Source organism: Arachis duranensis, chromosome 9, assembly GCF_000817695.3.
Source record: "Arachis duranensis cultivar V14167 chromosome 9, aradu.V14167.gnm2.J7QH, whole genome shotgun sequence".
NCBI classification, from domain to species: domain Eukaryota; kingdom Viridiplantae; phylum Streptophyta; class Magnoliopsida; order Fabales; family Fabaceae; genus Arachis; species Arachis duranensis.
This window is the reverse complement of record NC_029780.3, coordinates 8,471,816-8,494,011: the sequence shown is the minus strand read 5'-3', so window position 1 is coordinate 8,494,011 and position 22,196 is coordinate 8,471,816. Positions and strand designations below refer to the sequence as shown.

Below are 22,196 nucleotides of genomic sequence, written 5' to 3'. Positions count from 1 at the left end.
ACCCCACCTTTCCCCTTCTATATTGTCACAATCTTAATTACATTATCTTTTAACAACAACAACAGCAAACAATCAAACCACAAAAAGCATTCAAATTTGTTTTCATAAAAAAAAGATTAAGGGAAGAATGACGGAGGGAGATCGAGTAATCTTGGGTATCTTAGAGAAGGTGGTGCCATTGACGTTAATGAAGGAGAGATCAACGTCGATTGTGCCGTGGAGGTCAAGGAAAGTGATTAAGCGCAAAAGTCAAAGAAAGTGATCAAGCCATAAAGATTGGAGGTGAGGATCATCGCCACTGCCACCTCTCTCTCAAACACACATAAACACAACCTCCATCGATGTTCTTATTTTTTCTTCTAATTGATATATTTCTAGCTGCAATTTATTTTTCTTTGTCCCTCTCACCTCTGTTGTTGGTGTTAGTGAATGTGTATGGGATGTAGTAGTGGTGCGGTGGATAGTGAAGTACAATTTAGGATTAATGTGGTGGGCGTGGTGGAAAGTAACAGAGAAAAGGGTGAGAGGGACAGATTGCATGGTGTGGTGAGAAGGTGGAGATAATAGAGAAATATGAAAGTTTAAGATTTAGGAAAGAAGAGAATATGGTAGAGTTGAGGTTGAAGATAAATAGTGGAAGTAATTTTCGACTTTTATTAAAAGAGGTAATGACCAAATCAGTACTCGAAAGATTCAAACGCTAACATTTTAGTACCTCACTATTGTTATTGACAAAATGGTCCTTTAAATATTTTAAAATTTGACAAGCGTACTCACGAGTTCGCCGGAGCACATCTCCGGCAAGCACAGTGCTGACGTGGTCACTATGTTTTGATGACATGGCAAAAACCCTCCCCCACCCTAATTCTTCCTTTCTTCCTTTCCAACGCACTTCTCATTCTCCTTCCCCCTCCCCAACGCACTCCCCCATTTCCCTTCCTGAATGCACTCTCCTCCCTCCCCAACCCTAATCCTTCTCTCCCCCTTCCCTTCCCCCTCCCTAATCATAATTCCCCATCTCCAACGCACTTCCTCCCTCCTCAATCCAAAATCTCCCTTTCTGAACCCTAATCTCCTTATCTTGCCCCCTTTGAATTCTAATCCCCTTCCCAATATAGTGTCTCACACTCTCAACTCACTCTCTCCCAAAACAGCAGTGGAGCTCAACCTTCTCAGTCTTACAGAGCCAGTGTCATCAACACCGCATTGTCGCCATCTTGTCGTCGGGTCTTCTGCGTCCGCCAGTGTCGTCTGTCTCCTTCGTGGCATTGCGTTGTCTGTGCGCCTTCACCGCTGTCGCCTTCACTGCTTGTATCTGCTTGCTGCTAGCCCCCAGTCGCTGCCATGCCTCCTCTGTCTGGGTTCCATCTTGGCTCCATCGTGTCGTGCCCCCTCTGTGTCTGGTGTTCTTCTTCTATTCTTGCTTTGGTGGTGTCTGTATTAAGTTTTATTTTATTTTATTTTATTTTATTTTGATTATTGTATATGAATTTGTTTGTTTTCTCTGAGTTTTATTGTTATTAATCATTTTGAATGATAATCTAACCTAAACATTTGGGACAATTCATGATTTGGGACAACTCTATTGATGTTGAGGTTGTTGTTGCTGTGAATGATGGTGTTGAGGAAGGGAGAGAGGAGTGTGCGTTGGGGAAAGGGGAGTCGTGGAAATTATTGTTGCTATTGGTATTAAGGCTATTGTTACTACAAGTGGTGGGGTTGAGAGAGGGAGGAGTAGTGTGCATTGGAGAGGGAGAGTGGTGGAGGTTGTTGTTGTTGACTTGTTGTTGATGTTAAAGTTGTTATTGCTATGAATGGTGGTGTTGAGGGAGGAAGAAGAAGTGTACGTTGAGGAGGGGTTGTGATGCGGCAGGGACTGCGATGGGGGAGAAGTGTGCGATGGGGATGGGGGCTGCGACAGGGAGGGAGAGGGAAGAAGAGGGAGTGTGCGTTGGGGAGGGAACTTTGGGGGTGATTTGCCAAGTCACCAAAACACGATGGCCACATCAGCATTGTGCTTGCCGGAAATTTGCTCCGGTGAGCGTGGGGGCACGCTTGTCAAATTTTAAAATATTTTAAGGACCGTTTTGTCAATAACAATAGTGAAGTACCAAAATGTCAACGTTTAAATCTTTCGAGTATTGATTTGGTCGTTACCTCTTATTAAAAAAAAATAACAAAAACTTAAAATTTAGATACTTTGGTAGCACGAAACCTATTTTTTATGGGTATAACTTTAATTTCTTTTTTTTATGGGTACTTTTTCCATTGCACTCAAATTTTATGAGCGCAAATGATTGTTTTTTTTGTTAAAACTTTCATAAAATTTGTACCCAACTACTTGAATTTAAAAATGATTTCTTTTTTTTTATCATATTTACTACTATATCATGATTCAGGAATAAAAGATATTCATAAATGTGTATAAAGAAAGCGATGCAAATAATATATTTGTTAGGATGAAAATAAAATTTATAGGAATGAAATTCAAACTGTTATCATATAATTGGATTTATATTACATAAATTTTAGAGAGAGAAAGAGAGAATTTTTGGAGGGTGATCTTCCTGTATTTATTCGCCCGTATAATGACTAACAAAATTCAACTCATCCTTTAATTCTTCTAAATTTAGGAATATTTGAATTTCAGCCTTTTTTTTTTACCCCTTGGAACCAATCGGAATAATGAAGAAACGTCTACAATGGTGTGATTGATGTTGAACTGGCTAATTATGATACATATATACATTCTCTTTATTTTTGGTCTGCAACATATACATGTTCCAAATGGTATAAAATTTAGTTGCAATTCTAGTTATTGGGAGTGCGCACCTTCGAATAGTTCTTGCCACTTCTGAGCATCAGTTCCAGGACCCTCACCCTAAAATATATGCATGATGTCATAACAATTTGCATTAATTATCAATATTTTTAGGATTATTTTTCTTAACAGAATAATCTTTCGAGAATTAAAATAGTGATATACTTGAGAAAAATTCAGCTCTGTACTAAAACAAAATCTCCATAGAAAGGTCTCATCCATAAAGTACTTCAAGTTATAGAAAAATACTGCCTAACACTATAACATTAGGAGATAATATTAGGTCATTTTAATATGAACACACATGTAAATTGTGTAAATGCGAATGGATCTCCTCAATGTGTAAAATTTCGCATAATCTTATCATGTGTTAATCTTCTCTATTGGTTTATGGGGTTGATACACGGCCCCAGTTTCTTGATCAATGGTGAAAATCAACGGGTCAAAATCATGTAAAATTTTCATGTGAGATCTATTCCCATAATCCAAATCGAACTTCATTTACCAAAATTATTAACATTTAAGTTTACCTCAACAGAGTTGACTTCATATACTTGGTTCTTGGTGACTTCAAGATCTAATGCCTGTATGCAAGCTTCAGCAACAATAATTCTGCTGGCCTCTCCAACTAATTTATCTCCTGGAAGTCCGTCACAAAATTTCTAAAGTTTAAGACAAAAAATACTAGTGAAAGTATAAATGATCTGGTATAATCATCTACTATGTCAAGGGAAGACACCAACAAAGTGAATTAACTATCCAAGTCAATTAGTTTCAGTTCCAAGATAAAACCCTACTCATACTCAGATGTTTTTACAATACATAATATACACACAAAAATTCCTCCTAATGGCTAGAATCTAAGCCAGCTGAAATGTCAATGGATTTAACACTAAATTCTAGGCAATTCAGAGTTATTAGGCCTTTAGCTCCATCAAATCAATTTTGGGGTGTACTTTTGGTAATTATAAACTTTGGTGCATACTTTTGTCCACTTCAAACTCTTTCATGTGTACTTTTGTCCATTTACTAAAAAATAAAAGAAAATTGCTTTGAATAATGAGCATTGTATACATACCTTGACCTATAAGAACTGTCCATCGTTCTCCAGCTGTTGCTTTGAGCAAAGTATTTAAATCATAAGATGTGTATGGTCCATCAGTCAATCTTCCAGGTCTAAAATCTAGTGACACAATAATTTATAGTGAGGGTCAGCTGGAATTTGTTGCTGTTTCCTTGTCACTTAGTGACATGGTACATAATTAACAAACATCCTACACTTGTCAACATGAATAAAGTTCAATTCGAACTAAGAAATCTAGAAAAATTTTCAAAGCACATATTCTTTCAATTACTAAATAAAGTTGAATTCAAACTAAACAAATCTAGAAAATTTTCTATGACCTATTTTGATCCCCACTAGTTAAACTTCTAACTTTCAATCACACCCCTGAAAAATGGTCTTATTCATTTAGTCTCTTAAATGTGTGTCAAATTTGTAATCTGTAGCCAGATTTTGTCTTCTGTACCTCCTAGGCCTCCCTTTCAAGAAGTGTACACGTAACCATAGTTTTGTCCACTGCCACTTTGGATAACGAACCCATGGTTATACATGACCTTGATATTAGAGAAAAGCATTATTTCAATCTCCATCTAGTGTAAATATTAACCTTGCATAAAGTCCTAATAGTTAAAGGTACATCCAAAATCAAATCCCATCTCAAAACCTTCTATTGTAGGAGACCTAAAGACAAATAATCAACTATTCATGATCCATTATATAGTCGGAGATTCTCCAGTGAGACAACTCTGTCATAGCCACCTAAGGCTAGAAGTTTACAAAGGAACATAAATCAACTATTGCTATTCTGATTATATGAATTTGGAGCACAATAGTAACAATACATAATTAAACCAAATGTTCAATCAAGAATAGCCAACTGAAAGCAAACCTGGTAATTTGAATTCAAAAATCAGCATGGTTTACAAGACTTGAAGTTGCTGAATTATAATATCAGTCTAATGCAGGATTTAATATAAAATCGGCATTAACTAAAAAAATATGATCTAAAGGACCTAAACTCCCAAATTGAAGAGAACAAGAAAGAAGACAATGAAAATTTAAGTTACAAGTAGAAAGCAACTGAGGAGGCAGAATGAGGTCCAAAGATTCAAAGTGCTCAGAGATTGAGACGGAGACAGAGCAAGATTGAGAGATTCAGAGCATTGATAGTGAAAGTGAGAGTGAGAACATGCAATGCTTATTGCTTACGGAGATCTTTCGGTGTGTAGAACTGGTGGCGACCGGTAGACTTTCTCTTGAATTTTCCTTTTCTCCTTTGCAATTTTACACTTTGTTTGGATAGAGAATCGAAAATGAGAGGAAAGAAAATGAAAGAAAAAGTTGATTTTCTTTTATGTTGTTTGAATGAAGAGAAAATAGATAGAAAGAAAATAAAAGAAAATTTTTCTTGTGTTTGGATGAAAGGAAAAGTAAGAGGAGAGAAAATCATAACTAAGTGAAATTACATTAATACCCTTCTTTATATTATATATAAATTATAATATACCAATGTATTTAAATTATTTTTCTAATAAAAAAATTATCTAAATTATATTTCAAAATTTTAACGTATTTTTTTCATTAAAAATAATATTTTTTTGAATTTATTTTTATGATTCTTTTCTATTATCTTTTAATGTCATTTATAAAATATATATTATTCTTTTTAAAAATACATAAATAAATAATTTCATAAAAGAATAATAAAAACTACACATGCTTTACATTATTAATCTCTTTAAGCATATTTAAAAAAAAAGTTTTACTAAATTATATTTACAAAATAAAATATTATTAAAAATACGTGTTTTCCTTTCCAGAAGAATCAAGGATTTTGATTTGTTATTAATGAAAGGGTATATATGTACTTTTACACATTTTTACATCTTCATCCCAGTTTTCTTTGCAAGTTTGGGCAGAAAAATTTTAACTAAGTCCCACATAGGTTTTTTTATTTTCCATGCAAGTTCCCTGCTAATCCAAACAGGAGAAAAGTAAGTTTTTCATCGGTTTTTATCTCCTCCCTTTTCTTTCCTCACAAATTCCTTTATACCAAACAAAGTGTATGTTAATGAATCAAGTTCAAACCCCAGCAGTGCCTAGTATATATTCTAATTTTTTTTAAATTGAGTGATGCTGACATCAGCGGGTCACCAGTTCGGTTCGAGTCTTGGGTTTGACCGGTTCGTTTACTTATCTGATTAAAATGTTAACCCGGACCGATTAACAATATTTTTAAATTGAGTGATGCTGACATCAATGGGTCACCAGTTCGGTTCGAATCTCGGGTTTGACCGAATTTCTTGTGTTTGACCAGTTTGTTTACTTGTTCGGTTAAAATATTAATCTGAACCGGTTTAGAGTCCAATTAATCGATTTTTCGATCAAACCAGCTAGTCCGGTCCGAATTTGATAACTACGAAAATAGGTAACATTTCTTTAAATTTTTTAAGAAAATTAACTATATTTACTAATATTTTATTGTAAATATAGTCTTAAATATAATTTTATCTATAATGCTAACATTTTAACATATGTTAAGAGACAAATGTTATTAAAGGTCTAAAATCTAATTGTGAATAAAGATAGGGATCCGGTTTGCAGCACTAGGCTTACCCTTTTTCAAGATCATTCTAAATTACACTCAGACACCATCGCTGAAGCGATAAAATCATTGGTAAAAGCTGAACCGTCTCTAAAATTGAAGAAGTTCAGTCGAGGTACAATTATACGATAAGTTATCGCAAAGCATGGTTGGCTAAGTAAAAGTCAATTGAAAAAATTTTTTGTGGGTGAAAATCTTCTTATGAAATTTTGTCCGCATGGTTTAAAGCAATGCGTCAAAAAGAGCCATTTACGGTTGTCAAGATTGAAACTATACCTGCCTACTATGGGAATGAGTTGGCTCATGATTTTCAGATAATGCATAGAGTCTTTTAGACTTTTTATCCTTATATTAGAGCATTCAAATATTGCAAACTACTTGTACAGATAGATAGAATATTTGTCGGGAAAATATAAACGAACTCTATTAGTTGCAATTTCAAAAGATCGTAATCATAATATTATGCCTATTGCCTTTGCTATTGTTGAAGGTGAGACTTCTGATGCATGACACTTTTTCCTCAATAAATTTACGAAAATATGTGGTGACTTGGGATGGCATGGGATTTATCTCTAATCAACACGACTTTATTAAGTCAGCTATAGCTCGTAGTAATGGAGCATGGGAGCCTCCAAGAACTTTTCACATATTTTGCATCAGACATGTAGCATTCAATTTCTTGAAGAGGTTTAAGTGGTCACATTTTAAAAAGTTTGTCGTCAAAATAAATAACACATAATAATATAATATTGTTAGTACTATATTCGATCAACTCTATGATTGATCTGTATTTGCATTTTTCTGTTAATTTTTGACAGGTTATTCTAAGACAGTTCATGAGTACAACATGTGTTACCAAGAGTTACGTGAGCAGGGTGAAGTTTACACTAATTGGCTCGACGATATACCCCGCTCATAGTATACTTTGGCATTTGATGATGGCATCGTTGGAGTCATATGACCACAAACCTAGTTGAGTGCACCTATCTGGTTTTGAAGGGAGTGTGCAATCTTTCTATCACAACACTAGTTAAGATAATATTTTACATAATAAATGAGTTGTTAACCAGGAAGAAGGCTAAGGGTGATGCTTGAGGGGATGTTGGACATGCATTTTCTGAATTTGCGACCACCAAACTTCAAGCGAATCATCATGCTGAGGGAAACATTCAAGTTAATTGTTTTGATAAGCAAAACGAGGTCTTTGAAGTGTGTGAGATGCTCAGTAGTGTGGAGTATACAGTGAATCTATGTCAGCAACATTGTGACTGTGGTAGGTTTCAGATAAATCAAATTCCATGTCGTCATGTTTTTGCTACTTGTGCGAACCAATTCCTTAATTGGCAAGTTTATATTAATGAGGTATATAAGATGTGATGGTAATCAGTGGCTAAGAGAATGTGAGGTTGAATCTTAGCCCCTTTTTGTTGAGTATTACTTTATGCCTATTAAGATAGCTTCAGGAGATATTTCTGCTTTTGTCTCTCATAACAAGTCAAGAGATATTTTCTTTTTGTCTTGTAACCAATTAGGAGATATTTTTCAATTTTGCCTCCTACACAACAGAAACAGAAATGGAGTAGAAAAGAAAGAGAGAATCACACCCAGAAGTATCCTAGTTCAGCTGCTAAGTGCAATGCAGCCTACATCCAGTCTCCATCACAACAGTGACGGAATTTCACTATAATCAACAGATTACATACACCAATTCTTCCCTAGAAACTATCCATTCCTATCTGGGATAAATCCAGATTCTATCCCCAAAACTGAACTTGACTTGGACACCTACCAAGCTTTCAACCGCAAAGTACTAACCCAACTTGTAAGAGAATCTCCACAGGATCATGAAACACAACATACAGATGTACAAAGGAACTCTTAGACATTTATGGCTTTTTCTTTAATTTTGCTCTCTCTATCTTTTTTCTCTCACTGGCTTTTTTCTTACAAACCTTACTCTATTTGCCTTTTTCACTATGAAGAAGAAGAACTCTGTTAGCTTAGGGTAGCTATGAGAACTCTGTACTTTTTCTCCTTATCTCAAGCCTTGGCCGTTCACCCTTATTATAGAAAGGGAAGCTTCTAAGGTTGAAACCGGTTCAACCATGCCACTAACATCTTCTCCAACACATTGCCGGTTCAGACAGAGAAGAGAGAGGGGAAAAACCAAAGCTGAAATCAATATGCATGTACCTCTCTCAACCCTTCTTATCAAGCTTCTTCAATCTGAGCCTTTCATCTTGACTTTAGCCCCAAGAATGAATTTCAATCCTTGATGATTCTCTGATCCTTGACAGCTCCAACCTTTCCATATTTTCGTCTTCCTCTCAATAGCTCCTGTAGCTATCTTCTCTCTTGGATGAACAAAAATGGAACAGAGCTTTAGCCACAGAGATCTTTTTCTCTGACCGAAATCGATCCTTTACATTTTTTGGCATGAATATCTTGAAGTTTCTGCTTGAAATCTTTCCTTTAAAGGCAAAGATTTTAGCCACACCATGCTTTAGATCTTCTTTTTGCAAAGGCCAACATCAACCTAGCTTTTTGTTTCTTCATAGCTTTACTGTAATCTCTGATAACTTCTATCTTCTTCTTTCCTGTTTGACATGACCGAAACAAAGAGAGAAAGGAGAGAGAATGTACAAAACTTTCAAAATACAATTAAATGTTGATAATCATTTTTCAAGTTTTTCAAACTCAACAAGATGGATGAAATCCGAAAAGTATATAGAGCCAAGTTTAGGTTATTGGAGAATCCAGCAACATGGCCTTGGCCTGTGTCTCAAGTACCAAGAATGGTACCTCATGGAACCTTCAAGCGAGTGCGCACATGCCTTCTCAAAATCACTCGTTTATTGAATGATAAATGAAAAGGACATGCGTGAGATGCGTGATCTATGACGTTGCAGGCTTTGTGAAGGCAAGTACCATAGATGCAGTAGATGTCCTCGCGATGTTGGTCAAAATACGGGAGGCTTAGCTCCAAATTCAGTTTATGTTGCTGTATGTATTTTTAGTTGTGTTGATATTATGATATATCATGTGCACGGATTAGTTTAAGTAGCTTGGTACATTTTCATGTATTATGTGTTAGTTTACTAAGTGCATGTACTGATTTATGTATTTCCTTTATCGTTGAGTTGGTTTACTTAACATATGGAGTGGTTAATGTTAGAAGCTAACTAGGGATGATAATTTTTTTTGGCGGGGTGAGTATGCCAAGATTTATCTGTTAGGAGATAGATTTAGGAGTCATTTTCTTAATAGCTTTTTCCATTCATAATTTACTTTTAATATTTTGTATTTAATTCCTCAATTTTTAACAAATTTATTTTTCATACGGTATTTTTTAATTTGTTAACAAATTAAAAATTAATCTATCGAAAATTTAAACTCTATTTAAAAAGTTGTGATTGACTAATAATTTATCGCGTATATAAAATATGATTATTAAAATTACTTCTTATTCACTTAATAAGTAGATAAGTAAATTGACCACTTAATTAATTTAAATTAATTTTTTTTAAAAATACTAATAATAATAGTTATTAATATAAAAATAATAGTTAAAATATTGATATATTTTATATTAAATAGTTTATTTAAATATATTAATTATTATTTTCACACAAAAGTATCTTTATATAAGTCAGATAAAGACATCTTCACGTAAGTCATCTCTTTGATTATCCTTACAAGAGTTTATTTTCATCTTGTACAAACATAATATCTTACCCACTAGATAAGAAAGCACATACAAGATTTTTTTTCCCCATGGCTTAATTACTTGCTTACTATTATGCATGGATTTTCAAGCAGAATAAGACGACGTAGCTTTCTTAAACATAACCACAAAAGGGTTATCTTCCGTTGCAACCAAAAGCCTATTTCCCACATCATCACGTTTAACCCCAATATCCATGCAATTATTATTTGAAGAAGCACAGAAGGTAAGTTTAAAGGCATCCAAGGTTTTCCTTATCTCAAACCAACCCTGCATCTCGTTCTCGTAAAAACCGGTGAGTTTCACCGTGGCTCCTTCTCCTTCGAGTAGACCCTTAACGAGGGTCCACTTGGAAGGAGTAGGAGTACAGAAAGGAACAGCTGAAAAGGACAGGTCCAAAGAAAATCCTTCACGGAGAAAAGGAATTTTCAATGGAGATGAAATTATAATTGGTGATCCGTTGTCCACTTCGGAGCGTTGTTGGACAACGGTTAGTGGACACGTTTCGTTTCCGGTTGATATTCGGCCTATTCCGCCACCGTTGCCTCGAAAAACTGGGAGGATGAAGTATAAGCCGCCGTTTTCGAGAAGGTTGCCGTCTGTGTCGACCAACTCAGCCGTGGCTAAAGAAGGTAGGTGGATGGAGATGAAAGCAAAGAGAATGAAAATGGCGAAGACATTGGTGGTGGTTGTAGCCTTCATTTTTTTTATATATTTTATTTAGTTCTTGGAGAGGTGTTGTGAAGAAGGATGAACATGAACTATCAATTTATAGGCTACAAAAAAGAATAATAATAATAGTTTCAATATCAAAAAGAATAATAAAAAAACTCCTAACAAAAATGAGATATTTTAAATTACACTACTACATGTAATATAATTTGTTAGAAGTTACGATAATGCATGAAACTGGATATGGTTTATGTAGATTTAAGAAAAAATATATTTTCATTTTTATTTTTTTTAAAATATGTTGTGAAATACAAACACATATACATATGCCATAGAGATTTTTTTATAAAAAATGTTATATATATTATTTTTGTATTTTTTATATTTTTAATATTAAAAATAGTTGATAAAAAATAAAAAATAATTTATCTTTAATGATTTTAATGATTGATTTTAGTAAATATTTATCAGGATTATTTTTGAAACTATGGAAGGAAACATACGTAGACAAAAGTGTCGGATAGTAAGGTGTAGTTTTGTTCACGTGATTGAAATTTGTTTCAATAGAAAGAGCTACATACAATGTTTGGCTTTATTCCACTTATTACTTGAGAGGATTTTTTTTAGGTTATGATTTTGTGTAACTTGAGGTGATAATAATTAAATAATTTTCTAACCACATATTCTAACTTCTAGTACACTGTTTATATCACGCTCTTGATTGAATTTTGACGTGTACTCATCACTTCAATAAATTAATGGTCAAAATTTACGTATAATTATTTTTATGTAAAATTAATAGTAAAAAATAGTTAGATAATTTAATAGATATGGCTAAATTATTATATAATAATTATTGACTATAATTTTATATAAAAATAATTACATGTGAGTTTTTATCTAAGTTAGTTTTTAATTTTTCTATAGTTAAATTGTATTCTTTTTATTTTTCAATATATGTTCCAAACATAAAAACACATGAATTTAAAAAAATAAAAAATATTTCTGTAACAATACAAATTATATTTATAACTAAACTAAGAGAAGAAAATATAGAAAAAAAATAATTTTTAAATTAACATTATATTTATTCTTATTTTTAAAGCGATATAATTATTAAAAATAAAGATTAAAAAACTAGTGCCTAAATATTGTAAGATCACAAAAATATTTTGAAAATGTAAAAAATATAATGAACACATATTATGAAATAAAAGAAATATTTAATATTCATACAGTTATATAATGGACAACTTAATTAGTGTTTCCCAATTTTTTAAATTGACAATTAATGTGGTTCAAATTAGATTTAAAAAAAGCCAAATTAAATTTACTGTTCAGAAATTAAAACCAAATGTTAAGGTGTAAAAATATAAAAATATTATTTATATATTAAAATTAAACATTAAAAGTAATTATATATTATATATTTATTTTAATATCTACTTAATACGATCAGTCAAAATAACATTACTCATCTTCAACCAATATTTGCCATGTGTTTTTCATGGATAACAAAAGACAATGGCTTCGAGAGCAACATTAAAGGATCAACACATTCGGTTTCTCCTAGCTAAAAATCTCAAGTATTTATTTTTAATTAAATAAATAAACATTTAATTAAGAAACATATATCATAATATATATTGAATGAAATTTTTGAAAATATTAATGATTTTGAATTTTATTAATAACAATGCATGAAATATTATTAATTTAATTATAAATGAAAAGACGGCATTTTATGTAAATAAACACTTAAAAAGAAAGGAAAAAAACTATTCTCCGTCCTATATATATATGTATTGCTTAGAAGAAAAGAAAAAAGTGATATAAACTAAGAGATTTTTTTTTCTCTTGCTTGATTAAAGAAAAAAAGCAAGAAAGAAAAAAGTGTTATCGAAAATATAATCTTTTTTTCAATAATTATTTTAATGTGTATGGTTATTATTTTAAAATAAGCTTATTGCAAAAATATTAAATAACATTTTGTTGATAAATAAATGGTATATTTTTAGAAACTATACTGAGCTTACAGATTTTGTTTATATTCAGATGTAAGATGCATTATTTTGAATTTTTTACTTAATATTTTAAATTTTTAACTGTGTTATATATATTATTTTTGAAGATCAAATTTGTATTAGGTAATATTTTATTGATTGTTCTGGAAATTTTTGTATAATAGATATTGAAATTAAATACGTTAGAAACAGAACTTATTCATTTATTAAATTTCTTTCTCCCTGAAAATAATTTAACATTGCGATTAAATGAGTTAAACGTTAATGAAATCTTTAATTCTCATTAAATTTGGCCTCCAAAAAAAGTAATTTGTTTGGTATTAACTTTAAAAAATAAGCTTAAAAATATTTTTAAATTATAAGATATAATCTCCTGTTTATTGATACTTTTAAGATTAATTGTGATGCTAATTATTTTAGTTCGGGTAATAGTATTAGTTTTGCTTGTGTTATTAGAGATTGTAATATAGGAGTTAGCAAAGGAGATGTTTGAAAATAATTGAAAGTAATAATATTCTTTAAGGGGATTTTTTGCTATTTGGAGAGGATATCTCTTATTCTGGGATGTGAGTCAACGAGATGTTATTTGTGAGACGGATTGTATGGAAGTGTTTAATCTTGTTACTAATCACTAAGGTGATTTTGGGTTTATTGATTCATTGGTGCTTAAAATAAGAGATATCATAATTGAAATCAGCGTGTTAATTTTCGTTTGATTATGAGATATGCAAACCCGGTAGTAGACATTATGGCAAAAATAGCAATAAAGTTATAATTTTATGTTGAGCTTTTTTCACTTTAAAAGGAGTTTAAGAATAGTTTTAAATGGATTATTCAACTATTTTAAACAATTCTTTTATTTTATTTGTTTTGTTTTTTTTTATTAATTTACTTAAGTCACAAAAAAACGTGTTAAACGTTGATTCTGTAAAATAATGTATTGAATTATTAATGGATGAAGACACTAAGTTGTTTCATCCTTCAAAGTAGACAAACAAATTCATTTGTTTTGTCATCTAGTGTTTCATATATATACAATATAACTCAGCATCATTGTCTCATAGTACTAGGGACCATTATGGGATTTCGACGATAGATTGGTGTGGGGTCAAAAACTGCATACTATTTTCGTCCACATACCTACATAGATTTAATGATAATGAATTTAATTTCAATAAAGTAAAAATAAGAACTATAACAATAATAATAAATAAAAATAAAATTAGTAACTGATCTATTAGTTTATTGTTCTAATTGTTGTTAAACAGAAAAATTGTTTTAAAATAAAATAATAAATAAATTATAGAACAATTCTCGTCAACACAATTAAAAACAATCAATAAATTATAAAAACAATAAAAATTATAGAACATGTCTATTACTATAATATAAAATTACACAACATGTTTATTTAATAATTAATACATTGATATTATTATATGTTTTTCAAATATTTAATCAAATATATTTTCAAATGACAGTAAAAATTCATAAATTAAATCGTGTAAACTATCTTTTTAAATTATCTTTAGAAAGATAGCACAGCAATTAAATCTTATAAAATTAATTAATATCAAACAACAAAAATGCAGTACATATAAATATAATCAATAATAATTATCATAACTTGAAAACCTGCCATGTATTCTCCTTTTTTTTTTTCATAGATACAAGTAACAATTACAAGGGATGGAAAACAAAGAAGTTAATCAAGTCAGAAACATTAATGCTAAAATTTGAAGCAAATGCCGCTGGACTAAGTGGCTGCAATTGCACCAAGAATTAATCGAGAAAGAAACACAAGTGGATTCAGAGGCTTCTTCACATCCTCTACCTTTGGACCAAGCTGCATAACAAACTAAATTAACAAACACTAGAAAACATTATTAAAATAAAGGAGACGAAGAAATTAGGTATTACCTTGAGGGGAGAGTCTCCACAAAATGGCTTCACACCAATCACAGAGCAACCCATGATCAAACCATGCCTCCACACATCACGGTACCACTTTGGACCTATCCTTTTAAGCTTGAAATCTTTGAAGTCAGCATTTTTAAACCATTCAGTATAGTCTTCCTCCTTTGGGACTAATAATGCATGCTGGCAAGATTGAAAATTATCACGTCTGAGCAATTTCTGGCAAGATTTTTATCAACAAAATTTCAAAAACAGCAACAAATAAGCAATAAAAACTCAATCAAAAACCATAACTGAAATCAATAAGGCAACACTACACTAACAGCAGCTCTCAAAGAATAAAAACAATAAAAATACCATTATTGTTCCGAGGGTTACCTGAAACTGTAGGTTGATCTCGGACGAGATCTTCTGTACTGGTCGGAGCTGTTGTGTCCGACTTGATGATGGTGACCGGAGCCGCGCCATGTCCGACTTGTTGGACTAGGTGATGGTGCTGATCCTTTGTCACCGGAGAGTGGTGGTACCTGCAAGGGACTCTGATGCTTTAAGTTAGCAAGGGTATTAAGCAGGTTTTTAGTAGAATCAGAGTATAAGTTATACCTGGGTGCTCCAGTGTATTTATAATGGTGTGGAGTGATCTTCCCTTGAGATAAGATAGTTATCTTATCTTATCTTTGAGTGAAGTCATCTTATCTTTAAGGGAATTGCCTTTATCCTTCTAGGCTTGGACTGCCTTTAGTTTTTGGGTCGTGTTCCTCTGTTTGGGCCTTCTTGGGCCTCTGTAGCGGTTTACCCGACCTCTTTCGTAAAGAGGTCGGGAAGTCCTGGTCTGAACAGGTCGGTTGTCTTGTCTTTTAGTCAGCCCGGGTCGTACAGCTCGACCCAGGGCATGAACAGTGCCCCTGCTCGAATTTGATCTTTCATTTGAGGTCATGTCTTTTTAGACTTTTGATCCCTTTTAGGTAAAGTCGAGCTCGAGCATTGTCGATCTCACTTTTGCAAAACTATTTGAGTGCGGAGCGTTTTTTCTCTTTCCTCCTTAATGACAGCGCGCATTTTCGTACTTGCTTGGAAACATGCGAGGGTTTTAAATGCCCTTTAATTCCTCTTTTTGCCGTTTCCCTCTTTCGCTTTTCATTTTGAACTTTCCAAAAGACTTTTGCCTTTCAGTTTCCTCTTCTTTTGCTCACTGTGACTCCACCTTTGCCCTTCTGTACTTGCGTTCTCTGGCTTCTATGACTCTTCAGCTTTCACGTCTTCGCGCTTCTCCTTGTTCTCTGAAGCGATCATTGGGTGTGGGTTTGTCGTTTGCTTCCGTCTTTCTTGCTTTCTCACTTTGTAGGTTGGTCCTTTTTCTCTTCTTCTTTCTCTTCGCGCTATTTTTACGTTTGGGGAAGTTTTGATCTTTCTCCGGTTTTGTTGTATCTGATTACTGCCGTAATGTGTGTTCTGAGAGTTTCTTCGTCTTTTGTATAAATCTTGTTGCGTTTCTTGATAGTTGGTACTTTTAGGTTTTTGTATGTTGTTACCGTTTTTGTTTGTATCCCCGACTTGTAGCTTTTGAATAATGAGCTTTTGATTCTGAAAAAGGTTACATCTTTGCTTACTTCCCTTTGGCATGCTTTGATGTATGATAGTTCCCTTTACTGAAAGATTGTAGAAAGATGGTGATGTTGATGGCTTTTTGATTTGTGACTTTCTTTTCGGAGTGTCGCTTGTTTGAGAAGAAGGTAGGTTTGTAGATTTTTCCTCAGTCCTTGCTCTGTTACTGCCTTCAAAGGGTGCTCTTGGACCTTGGTGCGAGTCCTGGGGTCTCCTTTTGCTGTTTGTATGATTTAGTTTGTGTTGTATCCATATATGTCCGATTTGTTCTCTTTGATTTGCCCGAACTGTTTGGTTAGTAACCCCTTTTCCTTTTTCTTATTGTAGGATTTTAGTTGACCCATGTCGTCTCACAAAAATATTGTCGAGACCTCTTCTAGAGTCCCCGAGGGCATGTCGGACTGGTTGGACTCCCTCGTATTGATGTGTGTTTTGTGGTAAATTCTAAGTACTGTGTGGAGCTACGAAAACATCACCGGATTTGTAGTAATCGGGAGCAGGAGAAAAATTATGAGCTAGTAGCACCTGATTCTGATGAGATGATCTGTTTTCCTACTTCAGTCCAGAGGGAACGTCCCTTCTTTTATGCCTATGACTATTTTTTCAGCCAAATGAATATTACTTTTCCTTTTACTTCTTTTGAGACCAATTTTTTGTAGTCGTGCAATGTGTCTCCATCCCAACTCCATCCAAATTAATGGAGTTTTGTTAAGATTTTCCAGTTGTTGTGTCAGGAACTAGATGTTAAGCCTTCTCAAACTCTCTTTCTTTACCTTTTTGTCTTGACCAAACCTGGGATTTCTGCCAAAAAGAAAGCTTCCTGGGTTTCTTTTCGGTTTACCCAAGGAAAGAAGGTATTTTTGATGTATGATGAGTCTTTCAAAGACTTCAAGAATTATTTCTTTAAGGTCCGAGCTGTTGAAGGAGCTCAGCCCTTTTTTCTGGATGAGAATGACGAGCCAGCATTTTCTTTAGAGTGGCAAAAGAATGTTGTGGTGTCGAGGTATTCGTGGGAGATGTTGGATGAGGTCGAACAGGCCTTTGTTAACGTGTTGGAGGAGAACTGGGGACAACCTCCTTATCTCGATACTAAAAAATTTTTAGGGGATCCCTCACTTTTCCGTGCTGAGCTGGGTAGTGGTTGACTTCTTTTCTACTTGTTGTTTTTGTCGAGTTGATTGTTTTTCTTCTAATTTATAACTTGGCTTTTGCTGTATCTTTTTAGAGATGATGAAGAATAATGATTCTATGAAGGCCTTTAAGAAGGCGAGGAAGGCGACTGCGGCCCTAAATATCTCGGCCAAGGTTTCTGGAGATGGATTGTCTAAGGCTACCCTGAAGGGGTCGACTTTGGACACTTCTGGGCCAAAGAAGGTCATCCCGACTCCCAATGTTCGACTAGCCTCATCTGTTCCTCTTCAACCGACCTCAAGTGCTGCCTCCCCCTCTGTTGTCGGTCCTCCTCCCAAGAAGTAAAGAACTGTCGAGCCCTTCAATTTGGATGCCCCTGATTTTGACGTTGTGGGATTTGTTGATCAACAAATTGCTCCCTACGGTGTTGTGCCTACGGATGATGTATCCATCCTTCATCATTTGGAATTCATTTCCCAAAACAGTATTAAGATGGCGCACATGGCAGCGGCCTTGTTTCGGACTGCTCAGGATGTTCCAATTCATGCAACAAAGGCTTTCATGGAGGAGGCCAAATTAGAATATGATAGGATTAAAGGGTTGAAAGAGGAGCTTGAGGTGAAGGTGGCGAAGTTGGAGAAGAATTTGGCTTCTACAAATCTTGCTGAAGAGATGGCGCAGAAGCATAAAAAGGGCTATGTCCGAACTTATGGTGAGATGATGGAGCTTAGGAAGAGGTTGGAATCTGCTCAGGTCGATTACACCGAGCTTCAGGGCCATCTTGTAGGTAGTGTTAATACTGCTTATGAGAATTTAAAGGCTCAGGTTCGAGTTCTTGTACCCGAACTCAGCCTCACCCTTTTCAGCTTGGACAACATTGTAGAAGATGGTAAGATTGTTCCTGATGGCCCGGATGATGAAGATGTAGACCTTCATCTCGTGTCATCTGCTAAAGCTCCTGCTGTCCCGACTTCTTCGACTCCTACTACTGAGGTCGGCCATCCCGAGTCGGACCCTGATGTTCAGATCCTAAACCAGCCGGATGGAACTGTTGCTGCTGTCCCACTTGCAACCCGTCCTCCTTCGCCGCGAGATGCCACCACTGAGGAATCCTTGCATCCTTTGTAGTTTCTGATTTGTTATTGTATCTGTAATGGCCCGACTTGTGGGTTTTTGAACTTCTATTTTGTGATTGCTGGCCTGTTTGACTTTGGCTACTTTAGTTGCTTTTCTTTTAGCAACTTTATTTGGAAAAATAAAGTATCTTCTTAAGCTCTTACGATCGACTTTCAAGTGGCCTCTTGAGTCTCGTTTTATTGTAACTGCTTGGCTTTTTTGTGATATGCTTGTCTGCAGTTTTCTTTAGCACTTTCCAGGAATCTTCAGAGTGTTGGAGTCTTGTTGTTCGATCTTCTGTTGATCGCCTTGGTGCTTTGTTTGTTTCCTGCTTTAGTTGGAGTGTCCTTTAAGGGTAGCTGAATATTTTTTTATAGAACACTTTGTAAATTGATTTTGGCGAGGTCGTGGTCTTTCGGATCGAGTTGTGTCCCTTTTAGTGTACGCCTTTTGTCTTGAGTTATTTTTAGTAATCCCTTGGGTTTACTTTTTATAACTCTATCGCTTTACTTGGATTGGGCCAACTTCTTCATGTCGGTCCCTTCTAAGTTATTTCTAGTAATCCATTTTTAGTTGGACCTTTATCGGGTTTCTTTTTATGGATTACTTTTTATAACGTTGTAGTTTTAATCAGCTTGGGTCGACTTCTTCATGTCGGTCCCTTCTAAGTTATTTCTAGTAATCCACTTTTTAGGGGTGGCCAAGCCTCTTTTTAGGGATCACTTTGTATAACTTTTTGTCACTTTGATCGTTCTGGCCCGACTTTTAATGTCGGTCCATTCTAAGTTATTCTTTAGCAATCCATTTTTTGTCAGACCTCGTCAGGCCTTTTTCTATGTATCACTTTTTATAACATCTTGCATTATCCTATTTTTGTCGCTTTTTATCTTGCTGATTTTGTAGAGTTTGATCCTCGCCTAGCCGACTTTTGATGAATTTGGTTTTCATTCTTGTCGACCACGTCGGGCAGTGAATTTGGTTTATATTTTTTGCCGATGTGTAGTTTTATAATTGGGCGATGAATTTATGAGTTTTTAGATTAATGCGTCTTGATAAAGAGGTTTTGTAGAAAATCTGAAAAAACTTTATTCATAATAGAAAATATGCGAATATATACATGTGAGTGCTTACCCTAGGTAATTTTGTAGATATTGGCTTGGTGCCTCATTAAAAAACCTTTTTCAGGAAAAAGAGTGCATCTTTATCCTAAGATCTTTTATTACCTTTTAACTATAGTACCTTCTTAGGTTGCAGGCGTGCCATGATCTTGGTAGCTCTCGCCCCTCGAGTTCAGACACTTTGTAGTAGCCTTTTCCTAGTACCTCTATGACTCGGTAGGGTCCTTTCCAGTTAGCTGCTAGCTTTTCCTCTCCGGGTCGACTTATTCCGATATCATTTCGGATTAGGATGAGGTCATTGTTGGCAAAACTTCGCTGTACTACCTTTCAATTGTACCTTGAGGCCATGTGGCATTTTAATGCTTCGTTTCTAATCCGAGTTCTTTCTCAGACTTCTAGGAGCAGGTCGAGCTCTTCCCTTTGAAGTTGGAAGTTGGCTTCTTCACTATAGAGGATCGTTCTGGGAGATTCCTCTTCGACTTCTACCGGTATCATTGCCTCCATTCCATAAGCCAATCAGAAAGGTGATTCCTTTGTGGTGGAATGTGGAGTTGTCTGATATGCCCATAGGACTTGTGGGAGCTCTTCAGCCTAGGCTCCCTTTGCGTCCTGTAGCCTCCGTTTTAGCCCGGCTAGTATGACTTTATTGGCGGCTTCTGCTTGTCCATTAGCCTGTGGATGTTCTACGGATGTGAATTGGTACTTTATTTTCAGATCTGCTACCAACTTTCTAAAACATGCGTCTGTGAATTGATTGCCATTGTCTGTGGTGATGGAGTAAGGGACCCCAAACCTTGTCACAATGTTCTTATATAGGAATTTTCAACTTCTTTGGGCAGTGGCGTTGGCTAGGGGCTCTGCCTCGATCCATTTTGTGAAATAGTCTACCCCTACGATGAGGAATTTGACCTGTCCCGATCTTTGGGGGAAGGGCCCAAGGAGATCGAGTCCCCACTTTGCAAATGGCCAAGGTGATGTTACGCTGATGAGTTCCTCTAGTGGGGCGATGTGGAAGTTAGCATGTTTTTGACATGGTGGACATGTCTTCACGAACTCAGTGGCTTCTTTTTGCAAAGTCGGCCAAAAAAGTCCGGCTCGGAGTACTTTCTTGGCAAGAGCTCGTGCTCTGAGATGGTTGCCATACGTGCCACTGTGCACCTCTTCCAAGAATTCTTTCATGTTACAGGTCGGTACACATTTTAGTAGAGGAGTCGAAATCCCTCTCTTGTATAGGATGTCATTTATGATGGTATAATACTGTGCCTCCCGCTTTAACCTCTTTGCCTCCTTTTTATCTGTATGGAGTATCTCTGATTTGAGGTAGCTGATTATGGGAGTCATCCATCCTTGATACTGACTAGATATGGCTAGGACCTTTTCTTTTTCTAAGATTGACAGGTTCTGCAGTATTTCCTGGATGAGGCTTCTATTGTTGTCCCCTGGTTTGGTGCTGGCTAGTTTTGAGAGTGCATCAGCTCAAGTATTCTATTCCCGAGGTATATGTCGGATCTCATATTCCCAGAATTGTCCGAGTTGTTCCCTAGTTTTGTCCAGGTACTTTTTCATGGCAGGATCTTTGGCTTGGTAGGTCCCTTCTTTTTGCGAGGTGACGACTTGTGAATCGCTGAAGATGACAAGTTTTTGGGCTCCGACTTCTTTAGCCAGCTTTAAACCAGCCAGTAGCGCCTCATACTCAGCGTGATTATTAGAAGCAGGGACTCGAACTTCAGGGAGAGTTCGATTTGGGTTCCCTGATTACTTTCTATTGTCACACCTACTCCACTCCCGGTTTTATTTGAAGATCCATCCACATAGAGATTCCAATTTGTAGGGATTTTCGGGGTGTCAGTGTACTCTGCGATGAAGTCAGCCATATACTGGGATTTAATGGCTGTCTGAGCTTCATATTGAAGGTCGAATTCGGACAACTCGACTGTCCACTGTAGGATTCTTCCCGCCAGATCTGTTTTCTGTAGAATGCCTTTTATGGGCTGGTTGGTCCAAACTTTGATGGTGTGAGCCTGGAAGTATGGGTTAAGTCATCGAGAAGTTAATATGAGAGCGTATGCGAACTTCTCTATCTTTTGATAGTTCAGCTCAGACCCTTGTAGTGCTTTGCTGATGAAGTATATAGGTTGTTGTCCACTTTCGTCCTCTTTGACTAGTGCTGAGGCTACTGCCCGACTTCCTACAGCAAGCTATAATATGAATGCTTCTCCTTCCCGTGGTCGAGTAAGAATGGGTGGTTGTCCCAGAAATCTTTTAAAATGCTGGAAAGCTTGCTCGCACTCTGGTGTCCATTCGAACTTCTTCCATTTCCTTAGCGTGGCGTAGAAGGGGAGAGATCTTATGGCTGCTCTGGCTAGAAATCTGGACAAGGCTGCCAGTCGCCCGTTGAGC

The 22,196-nt window shown here is 35.3% G+C and overlaps 3 protein-coding genes across 5 annotated transcripts in view; all 3 read right to left on the bottom strand.

Moving 5' to 3' along the window:
• Positions 1-2,683: 2,683 nt before the first annotated feature.
• LOC107464491 (uncharacterized protein At2g37660, chloroplastic) overlaps positions 2,684-22,196 on the bottom strand; it is a 53,746-nt gene continuing 34,233 nt past the window's right edge. Inside the window, exons 7-9 of one of the 3 annotated variants that reach the window (XM_052253633.1) lie at positions 3,900-3,997; positions 3,352-3,461; positions 2,684-2,881 (exon numbers count right to left, since the gene is read on the bottom strand). In XM_052253633.1, the coding sequence (XP_052109593.1) occupies positions 2,816-2,881; positions 3,352-3,461; positions 3,900-3,997 (274 nt within the window). In that variant the 3' untranslated portion in view covers positions 2,684-2,815. The remainder of the gene's footprint in view (positions 2,882-3,351; positions 3,462-3,899; positions 3,998-22,196) is intronic. The other 2 variants (XM_052253632.1, XM_052253631.1) reach the window with 2 other exon arrangements.
• Positions 10,154-10,965, bottom strand: LOC107464510 (factor Xa inhibitor BuXI). Its single transcript, XM_016083432.3, has one exon. It carries the CDS (start codon positions 10,913-10,915, stop codon positions 10,301-10,303), a length of 615 nt encoding a protein of 204 aa, XP_015938918.1. The 5' UTR covers positions 10,916-10,965; the 3' UTR covers positions 10,154-10,300.
• LOC107464386 (2-methyl-6-phytyl-1,4-hydroquinone methyltransferase, chloroplastic-like) lies at positions 14,658-15,457 on the bottom strand. Its single transcript, XM_052253634.1, has 3 exons — positions 15,205-15,457; positions 14,830-15,045; positions 14,658-14,755 (listed from the first exon to the last, which is right to left on the bottom strand). The coding sequence occupies exons 1-3, from the start codon at positions 15,292-15,294 to the stop codon at positions 14,666-14,668; spliced, it is 396 nt and encodes a 131-aa protein (XP_052109594.1). The 5' UTR covers positions 15,295-15,457; the 3' UTR covers positions 14,658-14,665.